The 21,595-nt window shown below is 53.8% G+C and overlaps 1 protein-coding gene and 1 long non-coding RNA gene across 3 annotated transcripts in view; both read right to left on the bottom strand.

Annotated features, from left to right (window-relative positions):
- The window catches only part of STX1A (syntaxin 1A), a 32,567-nt gene that overhangs the window by 3,359 nt on the left and 7,613 nt on the right, over positions 1 to 21,595 (bottom strand). Inside the window, exons 2-9 of one of the 2 annotated variants that reach the window (XR_014936608.1) lie at positions 21,200 to 21,277; positions 19,978 to 20,077; positions 6,835 to 6,909; positions 5,566 to 5,639; positions 2,879 to 2,987; positions 2,096 to 2,169; positions 1,710 to 1,847; positions 61 to 278 (exon numbers count right to left, since the gene is read on the bottom strand). Coding sequence is in view for 1 of the 2 variants with exons in the window: in XM_015880922.3 (XP_015736408.2) it covers positions 61 to 171; positions 1,710 to 1,847; positions 2,096 to 2,169; positions 2,879 to 2,987; positions 5,566 to 5,639; positions 6,835 to 6,909; positions 19,978 to 20,077; positions 21,200 to 21,277 (759 nt within the window). In the remaining variant the exon portion in view is untranslated. The remainder of the gene's footprint in view (positions 1 to 60; positions 279 to 1,709; positions 1,848 to 2,095; positions 2,170 to 2,878; positions 2,988 to 5,565; positions 5,640 to 6,834; positions 6,910 to 19,977; positions 20,078 to 21,199; positions 21,278 to 21,595) is intronic. The other variant, XM_015880922.3, reaches the window with a different exon arrangement.
- Positions 14,185 to 14,914, bottom strand: LOC146757420 (uncharacterized). The gene is made up of 2 exons (XR_014936611.1): positions 14,798 to 14,914; positions 14,185 to 14,271 (listed from the first exon to the last, which is right to left on the bottom strand). It is a non-coding gene; the product is annotated as an uncharacterized LOC146757420 (long non-coding RNA).

The raw sequence follows: 21,595 nt of genomic DNA, 5'->3' as shown, positions 1-21,595 counted from the left end.
TGCCTGCCCATGTCTGGGTGCTCAGCCCAGCCCTGCCAGATGCCCCATATCACCACTCACCCGTCTGGCTTTGCTCTGGTACTTCACCGCCTTTTTGGTGTCAGACACAGCTCGCTCCACGTAGTCCACAGAGTGTTCCACATTGTACTCGATGCGGTCTATCATCTCACCCTGCAGAGCAGGGACAGAGCCCACCCGCCCACGCATGCAGATGTGAGCTTCTTCCTTCCCCGCTGCTCCCCCGCGCTGTGCAGACTTCGCCCTGTCCATCCCTGGCCCTGCAAAGGAGAAAGGGACCGTCACCCACCTGCTGCAGGCACATGGGGAGTGGGCACCCCAAGCAGCCCTGGGGTTTGGGCTCAGACCACAGGCTTTATTGGGGAGGGCTGGGACTTCTGTGTGTGGCCAGCAGAGTGGCAAGCAAGGGTCAAGGGGCTCCCCAGCCCAGGTCCAGCCCAGGGGCTGCACCAGTCATGGCCCAGGTGAGCACCACAACCATGGAAGTGTACTGATATTGTGCTGCACACCACAGAAGCAGGAGGGATAGAGGACAAAAGCCAAGAACACACCCGCAGCACCACCTGGGATGCTCACAAAGCCATGAGCATGCACAGATGACTGCTCTGATCTGCACGAGCACCCTGCAGAAGAGCAGTCTCCTGGAGTGAGGCTGGTGAGTCTGGAGCACCGAGTACTGCAGGAACTCGCCAGCCCACCCACACCCTTCAGCACCTACATGTGTCAATGATGTGCTTCCCAGGGGCAAGGAGGGGCTTGAATCCCAACATCTTCCACATGGGTAACTGGCAGCACACAAGGTCAGGAATGGTCATGGAGCCCTGTGTCACCCAAAGGGCACTCCTCATCTCCAACCACCTGTGTGTACCACAGGGGACTCACCATCCATAGGCCTCATAGAGAATCAGGATGTAGTGGGGACAGACAGGATTTCCAGCAGTGGTGACAAGGCACAGGGAGCCCAAAGTAATGGCACTGTGAGGACACAGAACCTGGCAACTCTGAACAAGGTGAGGGCAGCCCTGCACAGATCAACACTGCTCACACTGGGGCCAGTTATGGGAGACAGAAGATAAATACCCTCCTCTCAGAGGCAGACAGCACTGCCCTGTGACCTGCCCCTGGGAATCTGCCCTGGCCTGGCCTAGCAGCTCCAGCCCAATGCTCTGCAGACATCGGGGGAGAGCTGTAGAGATGCAGAGGGCCGGGTGTGCTGTGGGCAGGATGCAAAGACCTCCACCCTCACCCCACATCCTTGCGCTGGCCCCAGTGCCACACAAGAGCCGCAGACATGCAGAATGCAGACATGCAGAGCCGAGCATGCAGCACTGGCAAAGCCAGGCAAGGTTTTACCTGCACTGATGTCTCCTCGGGCCGCGACAGCATGGCAGGCAAGAAGGGGGGTGAGCAGAGACATGGAAGCATGGGCCTGGGGCTCACCAGGCTCTGCAGTGGGGTCCAGTCCCACACAGACCCCCCAGTGCCGGTGCCCGGCTTCAGGGACAAGGACTGGTGTGCAGCCAGATGCCGGACACCTGCTGCGTTCCTACGCCACCCCCACACCTCCCACTCCACGCACAGAACCCCACTCTCTCTGCAGCGCCCACCTGGAAGGGGGCTGTGTGGGGCAGGTGACCCTGTGCTGCCCGCCCCTGTGCCCACTGCACCCCATGAGCCACAGCCACCCCTACCTGGCTCTCCACCAGCATGGCCATGTCCATGAACATGTCATGCAGCTCTCGGATGCTGTTCTCCAGTTTGATGATCTCACTGTGTCGCGTCTCGATCTCATTCAGAGCCTGCTTTGTGATGTTGGAATCCATAATGATCTGTGGTGAGACAAGGCCAGCACACAGCTCAGCAAAGCCCCTCACTGCTGGGATGGGGCACCAGGAGGAACAAGGGGAAGGCTGGGAAGGAGTGCAGCTCCTGGGGCAGAGAGGCCCCAGTAACACTCTACACATGCCCATGTCCCTGTTGTTGGGCAGTGCTTGGGGCAGGGCCACCAGAAAACTCCCCCAGGGATGGGGGCTGGCACGGCTGCAGGCTGGGAGCAGGGCTGACCTGTGGTACTTACCCCAGAGGAGAAGATTGCTGGGTTGCCACTCTCCAGCATGTCCTCCAGCTCCTCGCTGGTGGTGGTCCTGCCAGCTGCAAGCAACACACGGGAGTCAGTGGGAGTGGCTACAGACCCAGTAGCCATACTCAGGGCTATGTCAGCTCCAGCCATCTCCAAGGAGCAGAACTGAGCTCCCTGAGCACAGACGGCAGTGATGGGATGGAGAGCAGAAAACCAAGAGGAGGAACTGCACAGCCACCCTGGCCTGGCAAGCTCACGAGGACAGCCAGCTCCACCCACACACTGGGTGCTGCACCTCTGGCTGGAGCTCCCAGCCCAAACGCTACGCATTGAGGGGAGAACAGGAGTGCATCCAGCCCACCTGAAACCAACAGAAAGACTGCAAGGAAGGGCTGAGGTCTGGCATGGCACCTCCCACCACACACTGCCCAGGGGCTCTCTTAGAATGTCTCTGAACGGGCCGTACCCAGCTGCAATCCCTCCCCTGCAGAACAACCAAAGAGTCGGTGGTGATGTGGGGCTGGACACAACACCGCAGTGCAGGACGGGAGCAGGCTGCTGACCCCAGGGGCTTCATGCGCACTGCTCTGCCAGTGCTGGGAATGCAAGCTCAGTGAGCAGCAGGCTCTGGAGTAAAGGCTTTTCATTAGCAGTTCACGCTTGTCAGCTATGATTCCCCACTGAACAAATGGGTTCCTTTCAGGTTTGTTTCACGGCTTCTCAGGTGTGCTCCTGCCATGGCCCAGCAGCCGGTGCAGCACACAGCCCCGCATTACTCACTGATCTCCAGCTGCCGCTGGATCCTGCCCTTGCAGCGCTCCCGGTAGTCAGTCTGCGTGGCGTTGTATTCAGACATCACCTCCACGAACTTGCGTGACAATGTTGAGTGCTGCAGAGGGAAAAGCGACAGAGGGGTCGCTGCCTTGGGTGCCCTGCACACCGCCTGCAGGCTGGGGCTGCCCTGACCACAACAGGGATGCACAATCTGCAGCCTCAGCACAGTGCCCCGTGCCAACCCCATGGCCAGCACTCAGCTGAATGGAGCTGGAAGCCCAACACCGCCCGCCCACCTCCCCAGCTGCTCCTGCAGCACATGGGTCTGACAGCACCGTAGTGATCTGTCAGAATAAATGGGGAATGTGCTGGTAGGGAAGCAGGGCCAGCACAGCTGACAGACAAAACATCACTGAACACCTTTCAAACCAGGCTGTCCTTGCTGGGAGTGGGCAGTGAGCTGGCAGCCCCCAGGTATGCTACCCAAGTCCTCCTGCTCACGAGGCTTGGGCAGGGGCACCTGGGCACGGCCAGGCAGAGCGGCTGGGCTAGGGCCTGCCCGTGTGGAGGTCACCCTGTGCCCTGCAGCCTCCACACAGCACTGCATCCCCTTCAGAGTCCTGAGCCAACACAGCCCCAGCCCTGGGCACAGCACCGGAAACATCTTCAGACACATTTGCCTTTGCTTTGCTGCTATTCTCAGCAAGCAGCAGCTCGGTATTTATGGCAGAGCCTCAGGCTCAGGCAATCTTATTCCTCCTCTGCTGGCAAAACTCCCACAGAAGCCCAGGGCAGCTCCCACGTCAGCAGGCAGCCTCTGCTCCAGGTGCCATGGCATGGTTGGAGTGGCTGCCATCACCCCCAGCTCATGGCCCAGAACCCCACACAGGTCCAAGAGACCCTCTGTCTGCCTTCTCAAAATGGTCTTCCTAAAATCCAGCTTATTCTCATCTTGCTGAAAGCTATCAACATACACTGGTCTGAAGCCAGATATCACCTTGAGTGCTGAATGACACTCCTTACTGCTCAGCAGCGCAGCGCACCCTCTCTCTTTTACTTAAGAAGTTATTTATCTTGGTGTTTATTTTGTCAGATTGTTATTTTCTGTTCCCGTGGGCATCCCACATGTCTACAGAATGCATCTGATTTTCAAGGAACAAGGAGTTTCATGAAAATGGGCTAGAAAAGGCATTTTAAACAGCTTATAGTCATTAAATAAAAGCCACCTGAATATTCAGAGTGAATAAAAGCACATCACAATGGATCTTGCATTTGAAACAAATTCATTAAACAGAAAATATTAACTGGAGTTCTGAAATGGAGCTGATTCAGCTGAAGACAGAACCAGGGAAGGGTCGAGGTGGCATGAGGGAAAACCTCTCAGAAGGAATGGTGAGACACTGGCACAGGCTGCATGGGGTCGGGGGGGGGGGGGGTGACCATCCCTGTGGGTGTTTAAGGAAAAGGCAGATGTGGCGCTGAGGGATGTGGTCAGTGGGCAGAACTGGTGGTAGGGCGCTGGACTGGATGATATTTGAGGGCTTTCCCAGACTCTGTGATTCTGTCCTTGAGGGTTTCTGTCATCAAGGAACATTTCTGAAGTGCTCGTCCTGAGGGCTCCTGTGGGACAGCCCAGCCCTCCCCCTGAGCTCCCTTGTACTGTAGGGCTGCACAGCTCCCACGTGCTGGGTGAATATTTCCTCCAGCTACACAAACCAAGCGCAAAAGCAATTAAAGCAAAAGCTATTCTCGATAACAAGCACTGACATTTGGAAGAACATAAATGCCAGCGTTCGCTCTGTTATGAACTCAAAATTACTTTCATGCTTAGAAGTCCATAATCTTAATGCCTGGCCAGTCCTGACTTACAGCCTGCTAACAGGGAATCAGCTCCTTGTTTTATTCAGCAGTTTGCTCACAGCACAAACCAGCAAAGCCCTCCCTGCAGAAATACCTACACAAGGACTGCACTTCATGTACCAGACATCTAAATCAGATCTCCAGTTCAACCTGTCCTGACTCCCACGCACAAATGCGCCTTTCAGAAGAAGGATGGCTTCCTTGGGCTTCATTCTATACAGATCAGAGCCTGCTGCTGAGCGTATGGCAGGAAAAGAGTTCAAAAATGACAATTTTGACACCTTTGGAGGTTTAGCCAATGCAAAATTTTCCTCACAGACTGGCGATTTAAAATTAGTTTCAGTCTGGTTCCCAACAATTTCTTTGACTCCAGATGGCACAGCCAAAGTGGAGGTGAGCCTGGCCACACACAGTGATGTGAACTCCAGGAACTCTCAATACAACTGGTGATAAGCAAACCCAGGGGACCAGACAGGATGCATCTGAATGTGGAACTGACCAATTCACTGCAAATTGCCTCTACATCATCTTCTGAAGACAGAGGTGATCGCAACTTACCCCGAGGACTGACAAAAGGCAAACATGAAACCAATCTTTCAGTAGGAGGATGTGGGAAACCCATGTCTGCTCAGCATCCTTGAGTCACTGCCAAGCTCACTGGATACAGAACCATCACAGAATCATTCTGATTCTGACTTGTGCTCTTCTGATGGAGCACAAGTCCCAAGAGAGACCCCCTGGGGGACACGGAACAACCTTATGGAACAACCTTGCCTCATTCGTCCAAAAAAGCCACGAGAACATCATCCAGTGCCACCAGGGCAGAGACTCACCTGAGTTTTCCTTATCCTCAGGTCGGCGGATGACCTGTTCAGTCCCTCCTCTTGCTCAATACTCTGCTCAATACCTGATCAGGACAGAAAGACACAGATTATTTCAGGCTGGTTAGAGAAGGGATTATTTGCCAAAGAGACTTTAGAAATGGATGTAATGCTTGACTCTGATCTCAGAGCTTTTCCATATCCAAACAAAAAGGACCACAGGGCTGCTCTCCAGCTGTGCAAGAGGAGGGAACTCAGAGCTGAAACACCCCTGCAGAACATCAAAGCTCGAGACTTCTTCTGGGACCCTACGGATGACAGCTGCACGGGGACAGCCCAGCAGCACCGCACAGGGTTGTCCTTTTCATTTTACTGAAAACCCTAAAAGAAACCTCCTGCCAGCATTTCCCTGCCATTTCATCAGCAGTCTGCCTTCTTCAGCATTTACCATCAGTCATTCCCTGTTCCCAAGGAATGGTATTGGCAAACACTGTACATTTACAATAATTAATAAAGTCACATTTTCCCAAGAAGCCAGTAATTAGAATTAGCCACTGCATGAGCAATATCTCTCCTACAGGAGTCAATCCGCTGTGAGCAGATGGTGTTTTTGATCATTCCTGACTGTTTCCTTCCAATGATCGCACTGGCCACAAGGTGGTGTGGGCAAGGCACAGGGACTGGCAGGCAAACAAGGCAAACACGTACTGGTAAGTCTTTTCTGGAAGGGAAGGGGAACCAGAGCCGGCCCCGCCATTCCTTGGGCTCTTAGAGCCCCTTAAAAAAAAAAAACAAACCGAAACAAAACAAACCCACAAAGCACAACAGGTATGGAAGAGGACTTTTTTTGCATGAAAGCCTGAAAACCCGTCATTTGTGCAGTTGGTTACACATTCCCAAGAGGAAGAACCCAAGAGGTGCTGGCTGTGAGGCTGGGCATCACTGCTGCATGTGGTGCCTGGAATCTGACTTGGACATAGTGACCATGAAATGATGGAGTTCTCTGTGCTTGGTGAAGTCAGAAGGAGGATCAGCAAAGCTGACCTGCTTAGAATGTTGGTTGGGAGAATCCCATGGGAGTCAGCCATGAAGGGCAGGGGGGCCCAGCAAAGCCAGACACTGCTCAAGGAGGAAATCCTCAAGGCAGGGGTGACGGGCTCACAGCAGAGCTGGGGAAAGCGACTGCCACAGCAGAGCAGGGATCAGTGAGAAGTGCTGGTCTCAGGGACATCGCCAGAATCCCCCCAGTGCCTCGCAGCAGCAGCACCGCTGTGTACTCACTCTTTAGCTTGGAGCGCACTTTGTTCGCTGTCTTTTTGATGTCTGACATGAGCTCTTCCAGCTCCTCCTTTGTTTCTGGGGAGAAAGAAAAGAGCAAACATGGGTGTGCTGTGGACGCTGCTCAGATCTGCTCACCCACCCCACAGCGTGTGGGGCCAGGAGCCGGCAGCACTGCCCCTTCCTGGTCAGACAGACGCACAGCTGGCAGCGCTGCTTCCCACAGTGGAGAGAAAATGACTGCTGTACATCAAAGCTGTTCTGCACATCAAGTGCCGCAGTGCGGGCTGACTTCCCTACGGCCCCGCCACGCTGGGGATATGTCTGCCCCAGGGACAGCCCGCTGCTCCTTGGCTCGATCCCCAACTGATGCTGAACAACAAGGACTCAGCCCAGCTGAGGCCAGGCTCCCTTTGCTGTGTGGCCAGCAGCACCCTCAACACCAGCTGATTAACAGCCACTTCATGCATACTCACTACTTATGGCAAAAACCAGACAGACTGCAGTGCCACTGGGCCAGAGAACACCCCAGTCCCACGTCCCACATCCTAGAAATGGCTCTGGGGAGCACAGTAGCAGGGCTGTGTAATGCAGTCCTCTCACTGCAGCGTGCAGGGGCACAGGAGGTACAAACAAAAACAGAGGCAAGCAAGTTCCTTCCTGCCTGTATCCCTTCACATCCCTATGTGCCCACATGCAGACCCAGAGCACAGTACCAGCAGCTGCAGGCTCCTGCTGGGAGCAGGGCCCTGCTGAGTGCCTGGAGCCCCACAGTGAGTCCCTGCTGTCACCAAAGCCTTCTCCCAAGGACTGCAAAAGCTTTCTAGCAGAGATCCTCCTGGGCTGCCAGAGATGACTTGGCTACAGAGAGAAGGAAACCAGTGTGTACGATACACTTGAGAGCAGTAAATCAGCTGCAAGCCCTGACTCACCAACAAGGTTTGGCACATGGCTATCTATTCTCTTTCCCATGTGTAAGCAGCAGAAGTCAGGCAGTAAGGCTCTGAGCTCACCACTAACAACAGTGCCATCATTAGAATGTCTCTAGATACCCGTGCTTTGTGGGACTTTTCCCTGCACTGCAGCACCTCCATACCACCACCAGTGCTCTGCAAACCCGATCAAAGCAGAGCCCCTCCATCTGCACTCCCAAGGACCAAAGTGCTGGAGGCAGAGGCCAGACCTGCCCCCCATGAGAGCAGCAGGACGGTGTGGGTGAGATGAGCTGGCTCAACAGCAGCTAACTCTGACCTCCATACCCAGCTGCACAACCAGCACATCACAGCTATCCACATCCCATATATACCTGCCGTTCCAACGAGACTTCTCAGCAATGCTGCCACCCTAACACTCCCTCTTCATTTTGATGAGATGAAGACTTACTTCATTGAATAGAAGTTTGTTGAATAGTCTCTAGGCACATTAACTGAGTCATTTTGATGGCTGTAGTAGCTGTGATGCTGTATGCTTCCAGCTGGCAGTCACAGGCAGAATTAGAAAATCATGATGATGGGAATGTGTTGGGGGAAGGTCACATCCTACTGACAATTGTACACATTTCTGACTCAGAGCTAAGAGCTTCAGAAGGGCTGGGAAGATGAGGAAAGGAGCGTGTCTGCAAGTACCTCCAGCCAGGCTGCCACGAACATGAGAGCTGGGAACTGTTTCTGTTCACCTGGAAGCAGGAAAGCAAAGAGGATCCTATGGCTGCCTCCAGCAGAAGTAGGGAGAGACCTGGGGGGAGATGCTGCTGGGATGTGCAGAGGGACATCACAGGAAGCAATGGAGCAAACTGAGACATGGGTCATTCCAACTGGAGATGGGAAACACTGTCATTGTGAAGGTGACAACAGATGCAGAAAGAATAGGGAATATATGCCCAATCTTTTGGCTTCCTGGTCTGAAAACAGTGAGGAGCAAATGTCAAGTTAATCAGTCAATAGGAACCCAGCTCCTTCCCCTTCTCGCTTTTCCAAAAGTGGATGCTGTGCCACTTTCCAAACTCCCGAAGCCTTTCAGGTATTTAGAGTCTTAGTGGAAATCAACACTAAAGGCAAACAAACCACCTTACTCACCTCTTTGCAAGCATCCCTGTTGATGCTTCCAGGTAGATGGATCCAGCGTGATCTAATTTTGGGGCCTGCTGTTTAAGAACCATCCAAACTCCTCTTGCAATGCAAGAATTCATTCACCATAAACTATTCACTTTTCCCAAGCACTGAAAAAAGGCATTTCCTTTATATTTCCATCCCTTCTGCATTGCTCTACCATTGTCACAGATTAATGCGCTGGAGCCACTGATCATTATCTGCTGGTGCTGAAGGGCACATCAGGCAGGCAGACCATCCTTCCAGCTGCTTTACTGCTCTGTGCCCTCCCCCTCCACCACACCGGGATAAGCAGAGACAGCAGTAAGAAAATCTCCCCAAATAGGAGTTATTGAAAAGCAGTAAGAAAAGAATGCACCAAGGACCTGCAGCGTGCTTCAAACTTATTCCATGTCTGCATGATGTAAATCACTGAGTTGTGACCATCTGCACCGGACTCGTAGTATTTCACCCTGCTGGTGGTTCTCTGTGATATACAGCAAAAACCACCCATCGCTGGAAAAACCTCCTGGTGCTCGTGGGAGAAAATGACCTGAGAAAGTCCAACCACCTGGAGCTACCAGGAACGGCAGCTCCACCACCTCCCTGGGCAGCCATTCCAGTGCCTGACCACTCTCTGAGAGAAAAAATTTTTCCTTATATCTAACCTAAACCTCCTCTGATACAACTCGTGGCCATTTCTTTGGGTCCTGTTTGTTGCTTGGGAGAAGAAGCCAAACCTCTCCGCATCACTACCTCCCTTCAGGAAGTTGTAGAGTGCAATGAGGTCTCCCCTGAGCCTCCTCTTCTCCAGGCTGAACAATCCCAGTTCCCAGAGCTGCTCCTCATAAGACTTGTCCTCATAAGACTCTTCTCCCTGTTCTCACTGTCCTGCACTCCCAGCACGAAGGCAGGCTGTTGCAGGGTGACCACCGCCTCTCCTTGGTCCCCCCCGGCACAGCAGCTCAGCCCTGTCAGCCCTCCCTCCTCCCTGGCACAGGGACGTGCTGCCTGGCACACTCACCCCACTCCTCCCCGTGTGGTGACACTGCCATCGTCACCGCTGTGTCACCAGCCCCTGCTTCCCTGGTGTTCTCTAATTCATCAGCAGCTGTCCTGCAGGAGGGCAGAGGGGTTTTCATCTCCAGCGGAGCTGAATGTTATGGAACACATGCTTGCCCCCAGGAGAGCGAGGGCTGCAGCCCTGCTGCCCCAGGAGCACCAGGGGGAGGAGAACAGGGAACCCCAAAAGCAAAATGGCCACAGAGACCACAAACCTGTGTAGCCATGAGGCAGCTCCATGGTAAACTCACTGCCTGTCTCACAGCTCCAAACCTGACCCTCCTGGCTCAGAGAAGGGCATGGTAACTCCAACTACCTGCAGTAAGAGCCAGCTCTGGGAATGGTAGCAGGAAGGGAAGAAAACCCCAATTATCTGAGGACACATTTGGTCTGGGGACTGCACAGACCAGCTACCAGCACTCATCTGACCTCCTCAGCCTCTGCAGAGTTAATATTTTCATCAGCTCTGCTCATGCCTCCTCCCCAGCACGGCTCATCTGCTCCCGCACACCCACAGACACCACCATCAGCACGGAGTGCTGTGCTGGGCTCCTCCAGGAGCTGCAGTCTGTCTCCCCTAATTATGGCTTCCCCAGCCTCTCCTTCTCCCCACACTGGAGCTCTCCTTCCGCTGCTGCTTCACGTTCTGCATTTCTCTTTGCCAAGATTTGCCTTCACCACTCACAGAGCTGCTCATTCCTCACTAATAGCTGTGCACAGCACCAGGCTCTGCCCCACCAGCCTTCCCACCCCACCACCTGCATCTCACCTGGCCAAACACTGATACCTCTCTCATCGTTTGCATGCAAGCATAAAAATCCCTTAAAATCAAACCACCAAGCAAGGACAAAGCCGCCTGCACGTGGCGAGGTAGCCGCAGCCATGGGTCCTCCTTCCCAAATGTAGTTTGAATAAAAACATTTGCAATGAAGCTGAAGCAACAAGGAGAGCTCTGTTAATTCCCCTGCAGCAACAGGAATACAGCCCCGCTACCTGCCCAGCTGTGGGGGGCAGGTCAAGAAGGAATAATGGCTCTGTAAGGAGCTGTTTGTTTGTTTTTTACCAGGATGTGACCCAGAACTTCCACAGGGACTCTATTATTGGAGATGTTCAAACATGACCCTGGATGGCCACTGCCAGCAGGAGGTTGGGCCGCTGCCCTCGGCAGGTCCTTGCCAACCTCAGTCACATCGCTCCCTCACTTGCCCCACACTGACTGTGTGCCCCAGGAACAAGGAATGTGCAGCACTGCACTCAGCCAGGACGCAGCAGTGAGAGCAGGAGAGGCACTGCCAGCCCCACAGCACCACACACAGCCAGCTCAGAATGGATGAACATGGGCAATGCTGCTTGGCAAAAGGTTTTGTAGCAAAACACTATTTGGAGCAGTAACTGCTGCTGTTGGTTCTGCCTTTCCATGGTGATTACAGACACAAGTGCCAGCAATGGAGCAGCTCCCTTTCTGGCACACACAGTATCTGGGACAAGCGGACTTCCTCTTATCATTAACTACTGCACATCCTACTAGACACAATAAGGAGCATGCGAAATTGTAATAACTAATTAAACACAGGTGCCCAACCTTCTGACTTGTCTGAGCCACACAAGTGAAGTGGGACTGTCTTAGGCCCCATTTATGTCGCTCCGAAAGTAATGCCTCCTGTTTATTTCCACAGAGACTACAACCAATACAACAAACACGGCAACTCTCTGATAGAGCAAATTCCCAGCTACAAACTATTTCTCAGCACAGTCACCACCGTTAGCTGTGCATTTTCACCAGCAATGAACAAGAGCCTGCATGCTGCGCTCATCAAAACCTGCACCCACAGAGCTGCTGCTGTCCCACTGCAGAAACACACCACACACCACTGTCTGTGCTCACACCCACTGGTTGTTCTCCATCATCGTTCAACAAGCAGCAGTGAATGTCAGTGGGTACCACTGCTCCTGCACCAACAGGAGCACCTGAGTCTCGCTGAGCTGACCGGCTGAACGTGGCTTCATGCAGCAAGAGATGGAGTGGCCTTTGCCACCTGGGCGCACTGTGCTCACACGGTGGGATGTGCAAATAGTTAAGCAGAACATCCCTAAAGCCCAGAGGAAAATAAGAGGGGAGGTTTTGCTCAAGTTCTTCACATCACTTTCCTGTCCGGCAGCCTCCCCCAGAAGTACCAGCTATTCTAAGCTATTCTAAGCCCTCGCAGCACTCTCAATGCACAGAATTAACTCCCAGATTGGGAGCTCCGGATTCCTTTTGGTTACAGTGAGATATGGAATCCACACATGGTGCTGTTACCCACTCCAAGTGCCGCCTTTGCAAGAATCCAGATGGATGCCAAGAATAAGGCACTCCTTATAGCTGTAGCATTTTAAGAGATACTAACATGTCTTGCATAAAACTGCCCTAATTTCCGACTTGGGCTGAACATGCAATAGCTGCATGAGTCACTTGCTGCATTCTTCAAAAACTCATCACGGGTTATACTTACACAGCAAACATTGCACTCAGGTGGCCCCAAACACCTGGGGATGAGAGTCACAAAATGGTTCAGGTTGAAGGACCTCAGGACCTTGTGCTGCCAACCAGCAGGGTGTGCTTCCAGTTGTCTTCCATCAAAGAACAGTGCGTGGGATGTGAAGTGGAGCGGGGATGGCACTGCTCCTTCCAAGCTCAGCACAAACCAAGCAGCTCTCTGGCACAGGACACCTGAAGCCAGGTGCCCTTCATTTGAGATTCCAGCCATCCTTCTGTGCCTCTTTGTTACAGCTGCAAAAACCTCTAGCAAACATCTGAGCCATCAATGGAGGGACCACTCCTTCTGTCAGAGCTGCACAACTGAGCAGCTCAGGAGGGGCTGCAGGCAGTAATAAGCAGCCTGTGCTTAAGCTGCTCCTCAGCTGTGCATCCACTGCATGTGGAGATCAGCAGCCAAGTTCTGACCTGCTGGAATCCACACCAATTGACTCATTGTGTACCTCAGTGCTGATTAATCACCTACTAACCCTCCACAAGAACTTTTGCCAGCAGGGTGTACTCACAAAGCGACTCAAAAACCGTGTCTACCATCTACAGCTTAGAGTAATTAAGAAGGAAGATCTGCCAAGGGACAGCCCAGCCTGAAAGCAGGCATCTGCAACCCAGCTGTGCTGCATCTCCTTCCCTCACCCTCCCTTGCTGATTAACCACCACACCACGGGGCTTAGTTGTGACCCTTTTCCCTTGTAACCAAAGCAGCTCTTTCATTTGCATTTTTGCTACTGATCTGATAACTCAATTATGGAAACAGAATTCTGTTCCACCTCTGTGGGGCCTGGAAGCTCATTAACAATACCACCAGTCTGCAAGACGCTCAAAGCAGGCAATGCCAAAGTTCAGAACAGCTTGAGACTGATGCTGCCTGCCCTCAGAAGGTGATTCTCTGCAGCAGCCCCAGTCTCTCAGGCAGACAGGACAGCTGGGGGGAGCACAGCTACTGATGTGGGAGCCTGGGGCACATACACACTGCTCTGCTCAGAGCACCTTGAATCTCAGCACTGTGCAGCTGCAGCCATCCTGCTTCAAATGACAACACTTTCTCCCCCATTTTCCTAGCAAATGCACACACTATATATATATAGATATTTTTTATATCAAACATATTGGCAAATCAATGCTGACATTTCAGGTAGGGTGTGTAGACTCCGCTGTTACAGACCTTGTGCACCTTGCTGCAGGGCTCCCAGCTACAGCAAGCTCTGCTCCGGCGGAAATCCACCAGCTGAGCAGAGTGATGGAAAACAGGGATGAATAAGGTGGGATGTCACCTGGCCATCACCCTCAGCAGCCCCACAGCACACCCAGCCCGCAGCACAGTCACTTCATCACCACTGATGTGAAGTGACACCATTGCAGAGCTCTGGCTGGAGGGACAGTGAGGGGATCTGCACCCGCAGGCGGTGGGGTGGAATGCAGCACTCACGGGCACAGCCGACCCATGCCACGTGCTGGGAACTAAAGGCACACCAGGGCAAACAAAGGGAAGCCGCTAACCAGGGCCTGCACCTTGGCTTGCTTAATGACCCAAGTAGGTCAAGCTTTTACAAAGCTCACCCCTATCTGAGCCCTCACAACTGCTGGAGTTTTAGGTGAGCCCCAAACACCCAGAGCCCCATGTGGGATTCACTTTGCAGCTGCACAGAGCAGTACACCCACAGCTCTCACCGTGTGATTTATGTGCTGAGAAGCTGCAATGAGCTCCTGCTCGTACCTCCTCCTTATCTTCTGTGGTCAGAAGCAGATTTCAGGGGGCTGCAATAGAATAAGATGACTCTAAACAAAGGTTGGATTTTTAGCACCCTCAGCCCTGAGAGGGGCAGCGGGGTCCCAGCCTGGAGCAGAACCCAGGGACACACAGAGCACCTCACCAAGAACAGGGCAGAAAGGAAGGGGAGAGATGCTTGCTTTGCTCTCCTGGCAGCCTGCACACCCTGCTCAGGGCGATGAACCCGCTCGGCACCCACGTGCCCTGTGAGCAGCCGGGCACCCAGCAGCACTGCGGAGCTCAGCCCCCCCGGCCGCAGTCACGGCAGCGCTGGGGGCGGGAGCGACGAGCTGCGGGTGGGCGGCGCTGCAAGGAAATGAACGGCCGGGATCTGGGGGCGGGGGGGGGGATGTTTTCTGTGCCAATATTCCCTTCCCAAACCGAGCGCTGAAAGATTCGGAACAGCATCACAACGCTGCAGCAATTCGAGCAGATCCACTTCAGTATTAACAGCTTTCTGTACAACAAACAGGATTATTTTCCAAATCTTCCTCTAAAAATATATTTCTTTACCACGCCGTAGTATCAGGCCACCCTTCCGCACGCTGTTTCTGAGCGCTGAATCCAATATTCCTCTCCGAGCCGAGAGCACAGGTTCTATTTCTGCTCACATTTCTCCTCGCATCCCCCCGCAGCCCCCCGGGCTCCCTGTGAGCAGCGCAGCCGCAGTGCGCGCAGCGGGGTCAGGAGCAGCCGGGGGGCGCAGCGCCGGGGGAGGGCGGTGCAGGGGGGGAGAGGGGAGCACGACGTGCCGCAGCCCCGATACCTGCGGGCAGCAGGAGCTGCTGCTGGGCAGCACCGCCCCCTTCACACCGCCACTGCACCCGCTGAGAGGGAAGCTGGGAGCCTCCTCCCTCTGCTTGGGGGCTGTCAGATCACAGAACGGCTCTGAATCCCATCAACGCGTCACCTGGTTTCCCCCACGCCACACAAAGGCACAGAGCACTTCTCCCTATAACTGCAAACCATGGCACCTTTCTTGCTGCCGGAGCAACAGCAGAAAACTGCTCTAAATGGCGATTTTAGGATTCCTAGCGTTTCTCCATGCTTCCAAACCTCTTCAGCACTGATGTCCTTCTCCATCACCCCGCTCCCTCCTACACCACCTCACTCCTCCTTCCCACCTGAAACACGGCAGTGCCGGCACAGGGAATACACAGCAGCCATTTCTCCAGCCACCCCATCCCAGATGGGTTTTCATCAGTAAATCCCCACCAGCTGTTTCCAATTCATCATCCCACACTCTGGGACTGACACAGTTACAGCTCCACAAAGCAGGTTCTGGTAACCCCCTGCAGTGGGGCCACCCCGCGGGCTGTGGGCAACTACAAGGTCCCCGGCTCCATCCTGCTGTCCCAGCCATGGCCACAGCCTGCACTGCTGCTCTCGGTGTGCCTGGAAAGCACAGAGCCCCCAGCCCTGCAATGCGCAGCAGTGCCCACGTAATCCCGGTAACAGGATTTACAGCTTGTTCACCTCAGCCTCACTAAACTCATTTTGGCAAATAACGGATTATCCCCGGCTGTCAACACCAAGACAAAGGAGATTTAGTGAGAGAAAGCCAAGGCACAGCTGTGCAGCGTGTGCTGGGTTTGGATGCGGTCTGTCTGCTGCAGGGATCACCTGCTGCCAGCCCGTCCCACCCCACGCAGTGGGATGCAGACCCACCCAGAGACAGCTCTGCAAAGGCCACGCACACACCTTGCAAAAGGACTGTGATTTGGGCTAAAACAAACCCAAAATAATTACAGAGCAGACAATTGGGTTTTTTGGTTTTTGGGTTTTTTTTTTGATGTTGCCAATGAATCAGACTACAGTTAATTGCTATTTACTCTGCATTCACTCAGTGTGGCAGATCACCCAGCAGCGCTCAGGATGACGGAGCAGAAAACAGAGACCACAAACCTGGGCATGTGAGGGGCTGTGTGCTGAGGGGGAATCTCCGCTGGCCCCGCATGTGATGCACCACAGGGGGCAGAAGCAAAGCACAGCTGTGCAGGGAAAGGGGAAACCGACACACCACAGCAAAGTGCAGGAGCTGAAGGCTGAGTGCACGGACATCCAGGTGAAATGGGGATAAAGCTCTGCTGCAACAGACAGCTCCAAGGGGCAAGAGCAGCCCCCAGCAAATGGGGGGGGGGCAGGTGGCAGGGGATGGGAAAGGGCAGAGATTGTGTAAAGCCCTTTCAAAAAGAACAGGCTGCTGCACGGACCCGACAGGATGAAGCCAGAAGGGCAAAGAGCTATTTAAGCTAAATATATTTGTTCTTGTGATGACGTCGGTATTTAAATTGATCATAAATAGACTCATGCTGGAAATGAGAAGATGGATCCTGACCACTGGAGGTTAAGTCCTGGAGCAGCCCTTCAACAGGAATTACTGGGACAAGAAACAAAACTATCTCAAGACAGAGCTGGAGAAAGGCAGGAATGCACAGAAGGGTTATGGGTTATAGAAAGCACCTTGGTGTGAGACAGAGGTGTGATGCAGTGAGCCAGGAGCAGCCCAGGGCACAGCCCTCTCCATCCTCAGTGCACGGCAGGCATTCACAGTGTGGCACAGCGCTGGGCAGGGACCTGTGCTCTGCCCTGATGCTCACAGTGCGGGCTGCCAGCTGTGATACACTGCCAAAGGACCTGGCGAGCAGCAAGGTTACCAACAGTGAAAGCATAGAGCCCCCTCAGAGGCACACAGACAGCGCTGAGGCATTGAGGTGACCTAAAATCACCTTCTTAGCAGCAGACAGTTTTGCTTCAACATGTCAGACAGCCCAGCAGCTCTGATTCAACCCCCTGACCACCAAGAACAGCTCTCTGCAAACAGATGCTGTTAGGAACATGAGACCCCTCCCCAAATAATTTGCATCTCCTGCAGCACAAAGCTGAGCAAAGACCTGGGAGCTGCACCGGGGGAAATTCTGCCTCACTGCAGAGCAGCAATGGACCCACTGAGCGGTTTGAGATATCTGCCGGGTCTTCTGAAGCCTGCAGAGGGACTGAGCTGACAGGCTGAAAGACGCAACTTCAGATTGAAGATTTATGTTCCCGGAGGCAACTCATTCACCAAACAGCATCTCTTATATAACTCAGCACCAAGGAACTGCGGGCATGGAAGCGGAGAGGAAAGCTGTGCGCCAAGAAGATGAATGGCACAGAAGTCCCTCCCGACAGCTCCAGCAAAACATCATTTAATCCCTCTCCGTGAGGTGACTTAATATTCAAAGCCAACTCTTCTGGGAACCAGCCTGGCCCAAGCACCAAAGGCTAATGGCTTGCTGCAAGCACCACGAGGGGCAGCAGACGCAGCAGCTCACCAGAAAGGACTTTAAGAACAGATCTAGCAGGAACTGATTCAACTCAGAGGAGCAGCAGCAGCCCTTCTGTGTAGGCACACAGACCCAGTGCCCCTCCGAGCACCACACGCCTGCAGGTGAAGCTGCAGCAGTGCCTTGATGGTGCAGAGCTGCTTGGCAGGGAGGTGCTCCAGTCCCCCCCACCTCACTGGCATGATGGCAAAGCAAGGCAGATGCCCACCCACAGGGCACCAAAATAAGCACAGGCAGCAGCGGCACTGCAGCTCTGAGAACAGTCTGTGCAGCCAGAAGAGACCAGGGGATGGAGGAGAGGAATACAATGACATGAGTGCAGCCCAGCACCATGCAGGCAGGCATGGCAGGTGTCACACCAAGCCCTGATCCCTCCACTTCACAAGGGCAGTACCTGTGCCCACCTGAGCACGGCCATCCACAAGGGAGGCTCTGGCAGAACTGTCCCTGCAAAGCCCCTCCTCTATTAGATGCCCAGCAAACAACTCAGCCACTGTGCATCCATCCATCCATCCTCTTGGTGCTCCAGCAGCATTTCTAACCACCACTGATCGTTTCCCAGTTTAACAGCCCAGCTCTGCTCCCACCTTCTGAAGCCCTGCCCCAAGGCTGTGCAGCTCCAGCGTTCACTTCCCTGTGCTGTTCTGCACCTTCTTGCGCAGGAGCCAAACCACACACAGAGCCAGGCAGCAGCAGCAGCAGCGCAGCTGCCTCCAGACAGCAACTACGAGTCTGTATTTTTTTTTCCTCAAACTCAGAGAAGTCATTTCCCACCGCCAGCTCCTAAAACACCAACCAAAACGCAGGGCTGAGCTCCAGCTCTTTTTGATCTGCCACTGCTTCCTGGTTTGTTACCTTCCAGCCCCACTGCACCTTCTCCATGAATGACAGTGTTACAAAACACAGATTACTTAACAATGCAGAGGCTCTTCTGTGCTGCCCAAATGGTTTCTGGCATCATATGCTGAATTTTCTGCAGTATCAAGGCAAGGTAATTTTGTAAAACAAAACCAGAGGTTCCTGCTTCTAGAAGTCACACCAATGTCACAGTATCTTGTTCGCTGCAGACTTTCAAACAGATCATCCTTTGAGGCCATGAGTGCCCTTTGCAGCCTGAGCAGTGGCTCAGAGCTGAGCTGGTGCTGCTGCACGCTGCGTGTGCCCGGCAGTGGGAAGCAAAGCAGCGACAGCTCCTTCCAAACAGCACCCAAACAGAAACACTGCTAAGTCCTACAGTGCAATCACAGAGCAACAGAGCCTAGAGGACAGGCAAACAGCAGCCTGAGATATGGCTCTCCTCTTTGCAGCCGCCAAGTCCCTCTGCTGAGAACACCAGTTGCCTGCATCAAGCACCTGCAATGACCACCCCGGCACCTCAGCTGGCAGCCAGGGCATGGTCTGTATCCAAGGACAGCTTCAAGTCAGCAATGAGATGCCCTGAAGGATGGAGGGGACAGGGCCAGCAGCGCACACCTGCGGGCTCACAGGGCTGTACTGTTGGCTCCTGATGCCAAGTCAGCATGGACAGGCAGTGCTGGCTCTGCCTGCAGTTGGTGTAATGGATACAAATGGAGATGCAGAATAAGCACTTGGGCTGGGCAGAGCAAGAAAGCAGCCGCCCTGCCTCAAAATGCCACTGCTATTTTCAGCCTCTACACCGCCCTGTCCTTCAGGAATTCTCCACCAGCCTCTCTGAAACTTCACCTTCTCTCTCAAGGTTAGAAAGCCAGCAGGAATCCTTCCATCTCCTTTCTGTGTAGGTCTCATCCTTCCCTCACGTGGACTGCTGTACTGGGCTCACAAAGCAAGGTTCCTGGCCCCCAGCAGGGTGAGGAGCAGGCTGTCCCTCTGCAGCCCACGGGCACCAGGCAGAGCAGATCTCTCCATGCAGCTGTTGGTGAGCCCACATGGAGCAGAGGCAGCGGGACAGCAGCAGACACAGAGCAATAGGGGCAGAGCACAGCACTGCTCCCCTTGCTGCTCCGAGGGGAAAGGAGGAAGGGCAGGGTGAGGACAAGTGGTAATCACTGACAGCACTGTCACTGTGAGTAGTAGGCAATAAACCGCATTAGCCTCCCTTATGCTGGGTCTGTATTGCCCATAATGGCAGCTGACAGTGATCTCCCTCTCCTCATCTCAATTCCTTTTCATATTCTCTTCCCCCAGGCTTTTGAGGAGGGGAAGTGACAGAGCAGCGTGGTGGAACTGCGCTGCCCACCAACGTGAGACCCCTACAACTACTGACCACCTCAGGAACAGAGTTTTCCATCAATCACTGCCTGCAGACAAGGGGACTTCCACCTGCCTGCCCACCCCAAAAGCAGCCCCACGGCCAGCAGAGACACGAGCAGCTCCCAGCTCACTCACTCTCATCAGGGTTGGGTGAAGCAAGAATGGCACTGTGCTTCCTCTTCACTTCCTCCACATTCTCTGAAATTTTATCGATGAACCCTCGTATCTCTTCCACCTGTAGAGAAAGAAAAGAACACAGGACTACCATGAGAAGCTACTGAAAGGCAACCATGGCATGTCTGACCCCTAACAAAGGTCTTCCTGGGCAAGTGTTTTCCAGCTGGATTCTCACACTGCAGGGCTGACATGAAATCAAACTTTCTACATCACACCAACCAGCTTTGCAGTCAGAGCAAAGCAGTATAAGCTGTGGGTCCTGCATGCCTTGTGATAAACCAACAAACACCAGAGGCCTGTTTAAATGAGCATGAAATCTATGAATTTCCAGACTCCGCAGCTCTGACATGAAGCACATGGCTCAGGTTGCAACAGCACTGCTCAGCCCTGGCTCAGTCCCCCAGCCTTTGCTCCAAGGGCTGAGGACTCTTCTTTGTCCCTCACTCACGGTGGCAGCAAGGCCAAATGAGATGAGGTTTCTCCATGCTGGCGTCTTCCCTGCACCTCAAGGAAACGAGGAAGTGAGCCAGCATCATCAAGACTGGGAACCTCTACTTGTGCCTCTGCCTGCGGACACTCAGGTCTGTCTTCTTCAACTCACACTGCCACTTTGCTCATCTTCATTCAACCACATGTCAGGTTTTTCATTCCACACTCTATTGCCTGCACAGATACATTTCTACACCCCCTACACACATGCCATGCTAAGGGTAGGCTAAAAAACCGCGTGCATGTCTCACTGCCACCCACATGCCATAAGACAACCTCTTGTTTGGTAACGAGAGGCACAAAATTAAATCAATCCCATGCAGAAAGTGCTACTCTGCAGAGGTGCCTTCAGGAGACACGTTAGAGCTTCTCTGCTCTGATGGCACTCTGGAGACACACATGCTGCAGCAAGAAAGCCTCCTACATGGCAGCCTGCGTCCACAGCCTCCCATGCTCCCACTGAGTGGTCAGCTGGCTCAGCTGCCCTGCTGCTTTCTTCAATAGCAGCCCTGGGGCCAGGGAAGACCAGCACAGAAACCGCTATTCAGTGCTCGGTGCAAGCCTGGGGACCTGGAGGCCGAGCAGCAGCAGAGCAGCATCAGTCGGGGCAGGACATCCAACCCCAAATGGACCACTGCCCGCCTGCCCTGGGAACCCACATCACTGGCACTTGTGATGAGAGAGCTCTCACCTGTTCAAAGAACTCATCCATGAAGCGGTCCCTGTCCACACTGACAGTGACTTCATCATCGTCATCACTGTCCTTCGCCTGCAACAAGACAGAGAGAAGGATCAACAAGTTCTTCCTGCACACAGACAGACCCACCCAGGAGCTCCCCTCGGGCACACCACCCCCTGCCCCTTCCCTCAGCAGCTCCCAGCTGCTGGGACAGCACTGCTGCACTCTGAGCAGCTCCACAGAGCAGATGGCATCCAGCTCCAGCAATAAAGACACAACGAACATCACTGTGCAGCAGGCTGTGCCAACCCTCAGCCTGCCGTGGCTACTGTAGGAGGCTGAAGATAGCCACGCACCTCTGATGGGAGAACTGCAAGTGCTCACAGAGCTGTCCTCAGCTCCACAACA

Source organism: Coturnix japonica, chromosome 22, assembly GCF_054131305.1.
Source record: "Coturnix japonica strain WE chromosome 22, WE-NBRP24, whole genome shotgun sequence".
In the NCBI taxonomy this organism is placed as follows: Eukaryota; Metazoa; Chordata; class Aves; order Galliformes; family Phasianidae; genus Coturnix; species Coturnix japonica.
Note: the sequence above shows the minus strand (reverse complement) of the source record. Positions and strands in the feature narration are given on the sequence as shown.